Below are 13082 nucleotides of genomic sequence, written 5' to 3' on the forward strand. Positions count from 1 at the left end.
TACCGGCGTGGTGGCGACCTCGTACCAGAAGGCTGCGAAGTAGTTGAACCGCAGCGGCACCGCTTCTAATGCGCACAGCGCCGACAGTAGCACCAGCTGCTCCGACATGCAGCGTTGTCGCCACGCCACCCGACAACACGTGTCTGCGTAAATAAATCATCAGTTAAAACGTGTACAAATTGTAGTAAATATACAATTTAGAAGCGTTTGTTCAAATTAATCCAGCAGCTTACAAATTTAGAAATAAGAGGACGGTTAGCATCGTGACTTATAACAATGGTTTAGATCTTTTGTAATACATCATGTAACTGGCATCAAAATTTTTAATTTTATCGTGCTTAAATAATTTGACCTTTTTTTTTTTTTTTTTAATAAATAAATATTATAGGACATTCTTACACAGATTGACCAAGTCCCACAGTAAGCTCAAGAAGGCTTGTGTTGTGGGTACTCAGACAGCGATATATATAATATATAAATATGTACTTAAATACATAGAAAACAACCATGACTCAGGAACAAATATCTGTGTCATCACACAAATAAATGCCCTTACTGGGATTCGAACCCAGGACCATCGGCTTCACAGGCAGGATCACTACCCACTAGGCCAGACTGGTCGTCAATTTTTACAATCTACTACTGCAGAGAGATGTAAAAAGACTTAAAAGTATCCAAGATCATAAGGCGCCACGATCCGAATCCTCAATAAGGACATATATTTCGCATGCGTATACTGTGGAAGCGAAATCCCCGTTCGATCCCCTGCGGTATTTGGCCGCAGCGCACACCCTTGCACTCGGTTTAGAGTTGTGTTCGTGTGGGTGTGTATAGTGATACTGACCGATGAACTTGTGGTAGGGGCGGTAGACGGTGGGCTGGGCGTGGCCGGGCGGCGCGGCTCGGGCGGCGGGGGGCAGCGCGGCGTGCAGCGCGGCGCGCGTGCGCGGCCGGGCGGCGCCGCGCGCGCCGGCGTGCACGCCCGCCGCCAGCGGCACCAGCGCGCCCAGCGCCGCGCCGCCGCCGATCATCACCAGCTCGCGCAGCACGCCTGCACCCAGAGGGACACGTATTACACTATACTCATGCCATTAAACCGATCATCCACATAAAGCAAAACAAGGCGTCAGAAAAAATTTCAAAGGGCTAGGGCCCGACATGCTGAACTGACCAAATCCGCCCCACACTCGACGTTCATGCTGCTGAGAACCGGAATAAATGGCACGTCGCTATGCAACATGCCAATTGCTAACGCTCCGTAGCGAATGAAACGCAACAGTCATTGTCACACTAATATAGAAGAGGGGTAGAGAGACACAAAGCGATTCGATGGCCAAGCGCAAGCGATCGTTAGCGATCGGCTAGGCCGCCTGATAACCTGATTATTATCGACGCAAGAAGCAAAAGGAACGACAAAGCAAAGAATTTCCTGTATACAGAAAGTTGGCTATGGGTCTACTCTTCCGAGCTGACAATGATCTAAATGAATATATAATAATATGAATATGATTATATTCTAAATAGGGAATTTGACTGTATTTAATGTAAATTATTTTACACCATGTATGAAATAAAGCACTAGAAGATTAATAGAGAAACATAGAGAGCAGTTACTTTTAGACACAATTTCTATTTTAAAACCCATATACAACTATAAAGAGTAGGTAAATTGATTATGACGTCACATGCTAGTGTTTCATATAAATTCCATTGCAGCAAAATCGTTCTGACAGTTCGAAAAAAGAAACTGATTTGACTAGTGGGTCATTCCATGTGATTTCAACAAATTTGAATTAAAAAGTGTGCCGCATGATTTTTGATTTGCATAAAAAAAATTGAGGATATATTTCATGGTGGCAGAAGTGCTGAACCACCACCAGTTTTTTTTTTTATCTTTTAATTTCCAATATTTGCCCATTCGAAGTTAGCAGTGGGGTCAAATTCTTGCTTGTACAAAATCAGACCAAACTTTTTTTCTATAAAAGGTAACGAAATAATTATTACTTTTTTTGATTAGGTAAGAAATGTGGATATTATACTGTATGACAAAATTTATCTGAATTAACTACAAAAAAAATTGTGACCACCCGAAGTGTACACCTAATTGGTCAATTATTGCAATTTTAAAATGGTTCTTGTGCCAACCCTGGTGCATATCAAATATTACTTTTTTCTGAAATATAATGTAAGTACTTGCCGTGTTCATCTTGTAAAATAAATATAATTGTGTTAGATCAATTACTTCTAATAGAAAAATATAAGTGAAAATTGAGAAATTCGAAAAATGCTCGTGTTTGACTCTAAAAAAATCCATGTGGAGAGAAAATAAAAATTTGATTGTAGTCAGAAAATATAGCTGATAATTTCGTTAATTATATTTAGAAAAAAAAGTTTTGTTATTTTGCCTATTTTTTGCAATATGATTTTTTTAACATGCTACTTTTTACAACTATCGATTAGGGTGGTCCAAAAAAAATTTTTTTTGAAAACTGTTTCTCCACATAGCTCATTATTGTCTAAGACCTATAAAAACCGTATATATCAATTTTCATAAGAATCGAGTGGCATTTAGAGGTAGCTCAAAACAAACAAAGTTTGAAATAAAAAATGTATGAAGAAAAATTTATTAACCACAAACTATTAAACTAACGAAGATTTAGATGGCACAGGAAACCGTTTTCTGTGATTTGCAACTAGACGGAGAATATATTGCTTCTGTTCTTCGTCTTTGGTAAGAGTCTGGTTGTATTTTTGAATCAAACTGATCCCTCGTTCAGCCGTGTCATTGACAACTCTGACCTTGGCACTCTTTTCCTGTAATTCTAAGAAAACCTTGTTACTTGGCCATTTATAAGATGGAAAGTTCAAAAATAGCTGGCTTTTTTGTTTTCCATCATCATCAAGGATGTCAAAAAAGGATAACGTTCGTTCAGTAACGAAACTTTCTAACTGAACGTTTCCCTCGCCCTGAGTACCCACATCGATGCGTCGAGGAAAGTTAGTATTTTTTGGGCGAGTTAGATTTTTTGCCATTTTGTCTTTGTTTTCTGAAGACACTCGGTCATCAAAAAATGCAAATGCAACTAAATGTTCAGAAAGAAACCAAAGGTGCCTTGCAAAAGCTTTATAAGTTTTTTCACTGATTTTTTTATTAGGGTACGACTTTAGGGTATCCAAAAACAGTAAATCGTTCAATGGTGCTTTGATGCCCAGAGGTGCTTCATTCCAATAACGCACATAAGCTAAAACTGCAAAAAGAGCAAACTGTTCTACGTTTTTGGACTCTCGGCCGGTCAAGTGAAATTGTTCTCGAAACAGATATATTTTAATTGCGTAAATGGCTTTTGACATCCAGCGAGCATGATGCGTGGGGCCAGGTGCTCGGAATCTTTCTTCAACACCTCCGCCGCCCAGAAATAGAAGAGACAAATGTAGAAACTCCTTGTAATCATCTCTCGGTTGCTGGTTTTTCAAGGCATTCGATAAGTATTCTTGTAAATCATTCCGCAGCATATTAAGCATTGGATTTTCAAACAGTTCATTTTCAGCCGCCTTGTACACCGTGTGGTTGAAACTTGGCCACTTTTTTTGGAAACGGTTGAATAATCCTACTTCCGGAGCTCCCGTAGAACCAAACAAAGATGAAAATGCTGCAGAAAGTACAATCTCCATGATATGGTGCCGGCACGCAACCCAAACTAGTTCACTTTCAAGGGCTTTTTCAATTTCTGTACAAGCACCTGTGTGTAGGCCAGTATTGCTTGCTGTTGTATCAAATACGAGTGCTTTTATGGAGTGAGTCATGTTCCATGCCTTAACCGTATCGACGCATGCTTGGGCTTGAGCTTTTCCTGTTCCTCTGTCTATTTTAGGGATAGCTAAAAGCTTTTCATGGCCATTCCCAGACACAAGTATGGCGATTCGATCAACTTTGGTTTTCGATTCATCAATATCTGGCAAGAGTTTGCCGTCCCAGTGGAGAAGCAAGGGTCCATCCATTTCAGGAGCTGTTAGTTCCGCTTGTGCTGCTCTCTCTCTTTCTACTCTTCTGCCACGTCTCACAGAGCTCCGGGAGAGAGTTTTATCTGAAATATTATGCCCTAAAGCCTTGACAATAGCTCCTGCTACAAAGACAGCTCCTCTATCGGGCAAATTTACACGATCTAAAGCAGCGACAACTTCTGCAGATTTAAAAATATTAGTGCATTGGTCTGAAGAAGAAGCCTTAGGTTCTTGGCATAATTTAATATCATAACGTGAGAGTGGGAAACATATTTCGTTGTCGGAACTTTCTGAAGAACTTGACGAATGCTCAGTTATTTCACGTTGCTCATTATTTTCCATACACTCGTATCTCTTCTTGAAATTACCTTCTCTTTGTTCCCGTTGCCTCTTCCTGTTCTCTTTTGCTGTCGTAACAAGATCAACACTGCCCATACTGCACGAAAATACACTTTCCCTTTGTTTTTGTAGAAAAAGTCGGTCTTCCTCATTTTTCATTGTACTAAAAGCATCTTTTGTGGCTATATCAAATAATTTTTCAAGGTCGTTTTCAAACATACACTGACGCATCACATGATTATCACTTTGACGAGCACGGTTCTTTTTCAGGAGTAAGTATTGCGTATGTAATTTAGATAGTTTTCGTACACACGAATCGACACGTTGCGTAGGTATCCTCGCTCGCTCCCAAACACATAGAACTGCATCACAGGTATTTTTGTAACTTACTGGCAAGGTATTGCCCTCATCTATATGGTAAAATTGAAGAACACGAAGTACGTCTAATGCTCGAGGCAGTCGTGCCGTAGAAAAACTTGAAATTGACTTCCCTAAAAGCCAATTCCTTGGTGCGGATCGAGTCGACATAGTATTTTTGATGTAAAACTAGGCAACATAAATGATGATTGCATGAGCGACCAGTAAAACGCAATCAAATGAGTTAATATTTTGCACAACGATTTCAACTCATTGACAGACAAAAACTAGCTATGTGGAGGTAGATTTAGAAAACTTTTTTTTTTCTCCATACAACCGTGGACCACCCTACTATCGATACAAAATGTTTTATGTTATAAATTAATAAAAATGGGACGGTAATTGGTCATACGGATATTATTTACGTTTTTTATGTTCAAATATTTTTTTTGACATGGCAATAATTTCATTTGTAAATTTAATGAGGGTAGAAATTCGACAATGCACTGTTACCTGACAAGGATTGTGAATCACTTGCGAATGTTTCTTAATTTAGCCGTGTACATGGTCTAATAAAACATGGTCTTCTATTCCCTGAGTGACACAGGCCTACGTCACAATAACATGGCCGCTATGTATAGCGCTATCGCATATTATCATATAGCGCTGTCGCATGATGACGTAGGCTTGTGTCAGTTAGGTGACCTAGAAAAGACGGGAATAGAGTACCAGGCGGAGTATATTATTATACCATGGCCGTGTAGTGAATAACCGACGCCTCCTGACTTGTTAACAAGCTTTATTTGCATGTTACATGGGTAATAAGTAAACGGCCCAATAATCCTTATCGAAGTTCTATAGGAAATCGTATTTATCTAGGAGATAATGAAGTGGTGAATTAAAAGTGCGACGTTATTCAACTTCAGAAAATTTTGAAGTAGCAAAGGTTTGCAAATGATTTTTTTTTGTATAAATATATAAAGTAAATTTCAATCGTCTGGATTTTATTTATATTTTTCCATCGAATTCATTCATATTTATAAGTTTAAGGTCATATGTATTTTAATCTGCATAAATACAACAAGAGCGAAAATGTATGAGATGAGCAGTTTAAAAAATCATATTTCAAAAAATAGGCAAAATAACAAAACTTTTTTTTCTAAATCTAATTAACGAAGATATCAGCTATATTTGCTGACTAAAATCAAATTTTTATTTTATCTTCCACATGGATTTTTTTAGAGTCAAACATGAGCATTTTTCGAATTTCTCAATTTTCACTTATATTTTTCTATTAGAAGTAATTGATCTAACACAATTATATTTTTTTTACAAGATGAACACGGCAAGTACTTTATATTTCAGAAAAAAGTAATATTTGATATGCACCAGGGTTGGCACAAGAACCAATTTAAAATTGCAATAATTGACCAATTAGGTATACACTTCGGGTGGTCACCATTTTTTTTGTAGTTAATTCAGATAAATTTTGTCATACAGTATAATATCCACATTTCTTACCTAATCAAAAAAAGTAATAATTATTTCGTTACCTTTTATAGAAAAAAAGTTAGGTCTGATTTTGTAAAAGCAGGAATTTAACCCCACTGCTAACTTCGAATGGGCAAAACTTGGAAATTAAAAGATAAAAAAAAAACTGGCGGTGGTTCAGCACTTCTGCCACCATGAAGTATATCCTCAATTTTTTTTATTCAAATCAAAAATCATACGGCACACTCGATTTGTTGAAATCACCTGGAATGACCCTAGTAGTCAAATACCCTATTGGATATGAGAGTATCAGTTGCACTGACCTAACGCCAGGTCCCGGAGCTGCTTGGGCCTCGCGTGCAGGTTGAGCATGGTGAGCAGCCGGCGGGCGCACTCGGGCCAGTCCTTGCAGGCCAGCAGCAGCGCGCGGGCCTCCTTGGCGTCGCGCCGGGTCCGCAGCGTGCGGCACAGCGCCCGAGCCCAGCGCAGCGCCGCGAGCAGCTCCTCTCGGACGCCGTGGGACCCGCTGCCGCCTTCCACTACTACTGCGTGGAGACTGTGTAACGCCTGTAAACATTATCTTGCATTAGCCGTATCTAGCGGAGAGGCTGCGCAGACAACATATCGTAAATATATGGACACGCAATCATATTCCCAAGTCTTATTTCCGTACATATTCACTAGTGTGCGAATATTCGTTATAGTCGTGTCTAAAAAAGACACATGTGAAACAGAAGTACGTATTTACATACCAAACGCCACACGTTTCGGCACAAAACAGACAAACTTGCCTCAAACATAACTTAAGTAAAAGAATTCCCAATCCACGTACAAATATATCCAGCTGAGAGGTAAGATTTCGCGGTAAATTTAAAATAAAGTTGACATATAAAATCCTAAATATATGTAGCAGGTACACTAACCTCGAAGGTCATCTGCAGCCCCCCATTATACACCACGTACAGCCTGTCATCCTCGTTCTCCACCAGCGTGCAGAACGCCGAGATCAGCGTCGTCCAACACGTCCTGCCGTTTAAACCTGAAAGCCAACTACGATGTTACAAAATATAAATAATTCGATCATTTCATTGTTCGTGAATAATTTTTATTTATTTTGACCGACAATTGGTAACCCATGAAATGCTAAACCATGTTTTTCAAGTTAGGATGAACAGGCAAAGGGCAACTCATAGTGAGCTGCAATCGTATAAGTTCCAACTTCTGTGAATTAGAAATCGAGGTTTCGATTTATAACAATAAAATTCTTGTTTACACGTTGTTGTTGTACCCGTTCCCCGGCGGTAAACGCTAAAGCTGTACTTGTCAATTAAATTTAACCTTTAAGATTTAGCAGTAGGTACCACAATCATCACTATCACTCGAACTCGAAGCTTCCTTACCCTGCAGATACGCGGAGAGCGTGCTGCGCCGGAAGGCGGCCGCCTCTCGGCCGTCGGTCTCCCCGCTGCTGCTGCTGCTGTTGCTGTTGCCGCTGCTGCCGCTGCCGCGCGCGGCAAGGATACGCGCTAGCCTACACACACATTACATTTTTTAATGGCACAGATTATACGAGAAGTCCGCCAAGTGTTCGATCGAACTTTTCAACGAATAGTACAGTCAGCCAGTCCATGGACAAAATCAGACGAGCCATTTATGCGTTGCCGACCCTTGAGAACCCATATTCTTGAAGAACCCCATGTCTTGTCCGCACATTCTGGGAAGAAGCGAGCGAGATACCCTCTTACTATTGGTGTGCCATGTATCTAAGGTTGGTCTTCCATCTGTCCAATATCTTGGTCCAATGTCATTACGTGTCACTCTCTCATTAAGCAAAATGTGAGACAAAATACACATTGGACAGGTGGAATACCACCCTAAGAAATGGGAATAAGTAAGTAAATATAAGCGAAATACAAGCTTAAGACTAGGTAACAACAGGCGGTCTTATCGCTAAAAAGCGATCTCTTCCAGACAACCTGCAGCAGGTAGCAGAAAAGTTAAGTACTTACAACTTTGAACGGGTATAGTGCCGATACATACAAATTAACAAACCGAAGACACAAATGCTTTGCTCCTTTGGCGGGAAGTGCGGCGATAAAAGCTTTCCTATTACATATCGTCAGGTGACAACCAAAACTCACTAATTACTAAAAAAAAATTAAACAAAAATTAACCTTATTGTGCTATGAACTTGTAGTGGTAATTAGTGAGTTTTGCTTGTCACCTGACGATATAGTTCGGACAGCATACCTGAGCAGCTCCTCCGCGGCGCCGGGGTAGAGGTGCGCGTGCGGCGCGATGTTGCGGAAGGCCCAGTGTATGTTCTGGTGCTGGGCGAGCGAGCGAGCGAACGCGCCCGAGCGACGGCAGCAGAGCCGCAGGAGGGCGTAGTAGGGAGGGAGCATAGCGCGGTTGTACGCTACTACTTCGCCGTCTTCGTGGTCCGCACTGGGAAATGGCATCACTTTAACCTCTAGCCACCATATAAGGAAAATTGGCAGTCAAATTTGAATCATTGGTAGTAAGAAATAGAGTTGAATTTGCTTTGTTTTAAAATCGAACGAAACTAAACAAAAGCAACTCTCTTCCATTTCATTATCATTCAAATTTCATTGGAGGTAATTTGTACTAGTATTAGGACATTGAACCCCAAGAGGTTACAGAAAATTCTCAATAATCGTCGGGGAGTTAAGTTTGAGGTTTCAATCTAGGTCTGTAATCTGTTAGATTTTGAGACTACGACTCTGATTTTCCTTAATAGTAATGACGATAATTATGTCTTATACAATGCCGGTGGCCATGTTTTTGTCGTAGATTCCGTCAGGAATCATTTTCAGGTTTTTAATTTTGACCGCTTTAAACTTTCGTTTCTCTTGAAGTTTTGTTTCCACAAAAAAAATCTATACATTATATATTTATAACTTTTAGTAGGTATACGAGGGAGTTAAAAGGGAGGCTGTCCCAGCAAAAAGAAGAGTGGCGATTACTCCACCGACAAGAGCATAGCTCTTAAATACTGATGATGATGATGAGTAGGTATACCATTAACATTTCTAAGCACACGTCGTCACAACGCACTTAAACTTGAACCATAATGCTAGCACTTACAGTATATAGTTGAACGCTATGTGCTTCGTGAGCCGCTGATTCGCCACCGCTAGCTGTACGTTCTCCGCGCAATCGACACATACGGCGTGCCAAAACGTTAACAGCGCCTGTTTGTTCGGATGGACCGCTACAGAGGGCTCTGATATCGCCGGGTGGTACAGGTCCCAGAGATCATTGAAGTACTGGCCGAACTAGGTGGAAAGAGAGGACGAAGATTAAGAAAAATCCTTTGGGATAAACGAGAACAGATCTAGTGCATAATTATTTTCCATCGTATTTTCATGGAAACGTACGAACGTGTCTTGCTGTTTCAGTCGGTCTCGGTACAAAAAGTACTGAGGTTGACTGAAGTAGCGTGACAAATACGAACGTTTCCGAGAAAATACGATGGAAAACAATTATGCATTACATCTGTACGAGCTTCGTAGAACAGAACAAACAACTAACGGACTAAAAATGAAACCGTATGGATAACGAGTCTGTTTTATAATAGCAAGTGCAAGTGTACGTATTACTTTTTAAGTAATTTTAACATTTAACATAAGAACTTCAAACATGTTAAAACAATAAGAAAACAAATCCAATTGACAAGGAGACTGAGCTCAATTTTAAGTTACAAAGAAAAAAATCTGTTCATAATCAGTCCAAATTGTTTACATTGAACGCAACAGGCTGGCTGGCTGGCTGGCAGAACTATTATGTCCTCAATTGTTTTTTTTTTCATGAGAATTTGTTACAAACATTGAATCAATATTGTCTGCAAGAGTGGTTCCTCACTCTCTCATTAAAGCAAAATGTGAGACACAATACACATTGGACTGATGAAATAGCACCCTTACCATGAGTTTCTCGACGCGGCTGACGACGCAGTAGGACATGACACCGAAATATGCCGTCAGCTTCATGGTGCCGTGCACCGCTATGTCGGTGTATTTCCGCGCCGCTTTCAGCTTGCCCAGGAGCATTGTGTACACCTGCAAATTGGGTGACATTACAGGTTGGCCCATAAATACGTTGCGTTTATTTTATGGAGTTTATTGAATGGAGAATGGAGACTGAATGTTTGCACGCGGTTTGTGGTTGCTCTAGGCCAGCGGTCGGCAACAGGCGGCCTGCGAGCTCCCCTGGCTATTTTGTATGGAATATTGACAAACGACAATGTCTGATAAAGTCACAAATATTAACAAAGTGCGGCCCGCTTTAACGTCCTAATATATGGCCCTTGGCTGCTAAAAGGTTACCGACCGCTGCTCTAGACTATAGCCGGCAGGTGTAGACTAGTGTACCTGGTGCAGCGTGTGGTGCGCGGTGTCGGGCAGCTTGGCCTGGTGGTTGGCGGCGGGCGTGGGGCGCGCGCGCGCGTAGCCCTGGCGGAAGTGCTGCGACGGCACCAGCGCCACCAGCAGCAGCGCGGCTCCACCCAGCGCTCTAGGCTATAGCCGGCAGGTGTAGACTAGTGTACCTGGTGCAGCGTGTGGTGCGCGGTGTCGGGCAGCTTGGCCTGGTGGTTGGCGGCGGGCGTGGGGCGCGCGCGCGCGTAGCCCTGGCGGAAGTGCTGCGACGGCACCAGCGCCACCAGCAGCAGCGCGGCTCCACCCAGCGCTCTAGGCTATAGCCGGCAGGTGTAGACTAGTGTACCTGGTGCAGCGTGTGGTGCGCGGTGTCGGGCAGCTTGGCCTGGTGGTTGGCGGCGGGCGTGGGGCGCGCGCGCGCGTAGCCCTGGCGGAAGTGCTGCGACGGCACCAGCGCCACCAGCAGCAGCGCGGCTCCACCCAGCGCTCTAGGCTATAGCCGGCAGGTGTAGACTAGTGTACCTGGTGCAGCGTGTGGTGCGCGGTGTCGGGCAGCTTGGCCTGGTGGTTGGCGGCGGGCGTGGGGCGCGCGCGCGCGTAGCCCTGGCGGAAGTGCTGCGACGGCACCAGCGCCACCAGCAGCAGCGCGGCTCCACCCAGCGCTCTAGGCTATAGCCGGCAGGTGTAGACTAGTGTACCTGGTGCAGCGTGTGGTGCGCGGTGTCGGGCAGCTTGGCCTGGTGGTTGGCGGCGGGCGTGGGGCGCGCGCGCGCGTAGCCCTGGCGGAAGTGCTGCGACGGCACCAGCGCCACCAGCAGCAGCGCGGCCGCGGCTCGCACGCGCGCCGCCGGCGCCGCCAGCAGCTGCGGCTCCACCCAGCGCTCCGCCGTGCGCAGCGCCCAGGCGTGCGCCGCCTTGTTGCGTGGGACCTAATACAAACATAGATAAAAGATAAGATGTAAGTCCATGATCTCGTCATAATTAAGAGCTTGTTACAGACTTGACTCCACGCTGTCATTACCTGCAGCGCAAGCCACTCCAGCGCAGCGTGCGGACACACGTCCGAACAGTCCCATAACCGCGCCAGCACTAGTTGGGTAAAACAGGGCAGCCCGCCGCTCGCACCCGCACCGCCGCCGCTGCCTTCAACCAATAGCGTCAGCAACTTGAAAAAAGATCCGCAGCTCTGTTAACAAAAAGAGAAAAATACGTAAGAATACGTAGTGATAAAGTATTCCAACTCGGAGGGGTTGTAAACTCTTTCGACTAAGTTTGTAACCGTTCGAAGATTGTGCATAGAATTAATTCATAATTCATTTATTTATTGCTTTTGTGGGTCTATTTTACAATTTACAATCATACCAACAGCATAATAAAGCTTGCCTAGCAAATTAAGCGCTTTCACCCGTCCAAGTTTCCCCAGATTTGTCCTAGTTCTGAACCCGTCTAGGAATGAAAAGCTGACACTTTCGTGTCAGGGTTATGCCAACAATTTAGTTCGAAATAAAGATAGTTTTAATGTGTCTGAGGAAAACATCCGTGAGACATATAAAATACTTATATTAAAAACGGGTCACTCACGTATTTTAAGTCACGTTTTCACGTAGTGTAAAAACTACATAGGAGAGACGGGCCGAAACATTTCCACCAGATTATCCGAGCACATACGTAGTATGAAGAACAGGGATAGTCGGGGCTCTGCGGTGACGGAACACGTATTGGATTCGGATTCGACTCACTATATACGTTTCGATAAGGTAACCGTGCTCGCGAAAGAAAAGTTTGTGATTCAGCGAAAAGTACGGGAGGCTATCGAAATTAGTCGTCATCCGAATTTTAACCGTGATTGTGGTTGGTCAGTGCCTACAAGCTGGAAAACTGTTTTGGGTACTACGTCGGTGGACAGTGTGGACGAACCATTAGCGAATGACGTAGTGAGTGTTGTGTGCAACCCATCTTTTGACAATAATGCCATAAATGGGGGTAGTTTCTCGCCCCCCCTGCCGCCACCGGCGCCTGCGCCGAGTCATCGGGCGCGGAGAGCTGCGGCCCGCAGTCTGCGCCGGTCCGTCACCGTAAACGCAAGCTCCTGATGATACTCCTCGGTACGGAGTGAAACATGTCGAGCGTTTTTCGACTTAAAATACATGAGTGACCCCAGTGGCGTGCACTTCATAAAGGCAAAAAGGCACTGCCTACCCTACTATAATTCCGATGTCTATCCTCTTAAACTACTTAATTTAATGTATACTTGATCGTACTATCAGTAATCGATATAACTTAAAACATTCTAAAAATTAATAAGCGCTCCATCTACCGGTTAAGCTTTGTCATCAAGTCATCATTATATCATTCTACGCGACGAAGTTTACACCACGCGGCACTAGCGCCGCTACGTGCCTTGCACGGCAAAGACAGAAAACATTTCCGTCTAAATCTTTCTATGTGTGCCTCTCCGTGAGTCGTCGTTACGCGGTTACAGTGTAGTGGGCC

At 43.4% G+C, this 13082-nt stretch overlaps 1 protein-coding gene across 1 annotated transcript in view; it reads right to left on the reverse strand.

Moving 5' to 3' along the window:
- LOC134799644 (ubiquitin carboxyl-terminal hydrolase puf) overlaps positions 1–13082 on the reverse strand; it is an 84163-nt gene that overhangs the window by 11897 nt on the left and 59184 nt on the right. The window contains exons 63-74 of the mRNA XM_063772083.1: positions 11611–11775; positions 11288–11518; positions 10936–11082; positions 10584–10730; positions 10137–10271; positions 9298–9488; positions 8440–8637; positions 7590–7720; positions 7113–7228; positions 6513–6756; positions 845–1051; positions 4–143 (exon numbers count right to left, since the gene is read on the reverse strand). Coding sequence (XP_063628153.1) covers positions 4–143; positions 845–1051; positions 6513–6756; positions 7113–7228; positions 7590–7720; positions 8440–8637; positions 9298–9488; positions 10137–10271; positions 10584–10730; positions 10936–11082; positions 11288–11518; positions 11611–11775 — 2052 coding nt within the window. The remainder of the gene's footprint in view (positions 1–3; positions 144–844; positions 1052–6512; positions 6757–7112; positions 7229–7589; positions 7721–8439; positions 8638–9297; positions 9489–10136; positions 10272–10583; positions 10731–10935; positions 11083–11287; positions 11519–11610; positions 11776–13082) is intronic.

The sequence above is a fragment of the Cydia splendana genome, chromosome 18, assembly GCF_910591565.1.
Source record: "Cydia splendana chromosome 18, ilCydSple1.2, whole genome shotgun sequence".
NCBI lineage: Eukaryota > Metazoa > Arthropoda > Insecta > Lepidoptera > Tortricidae > Cydia > Cydia splendana.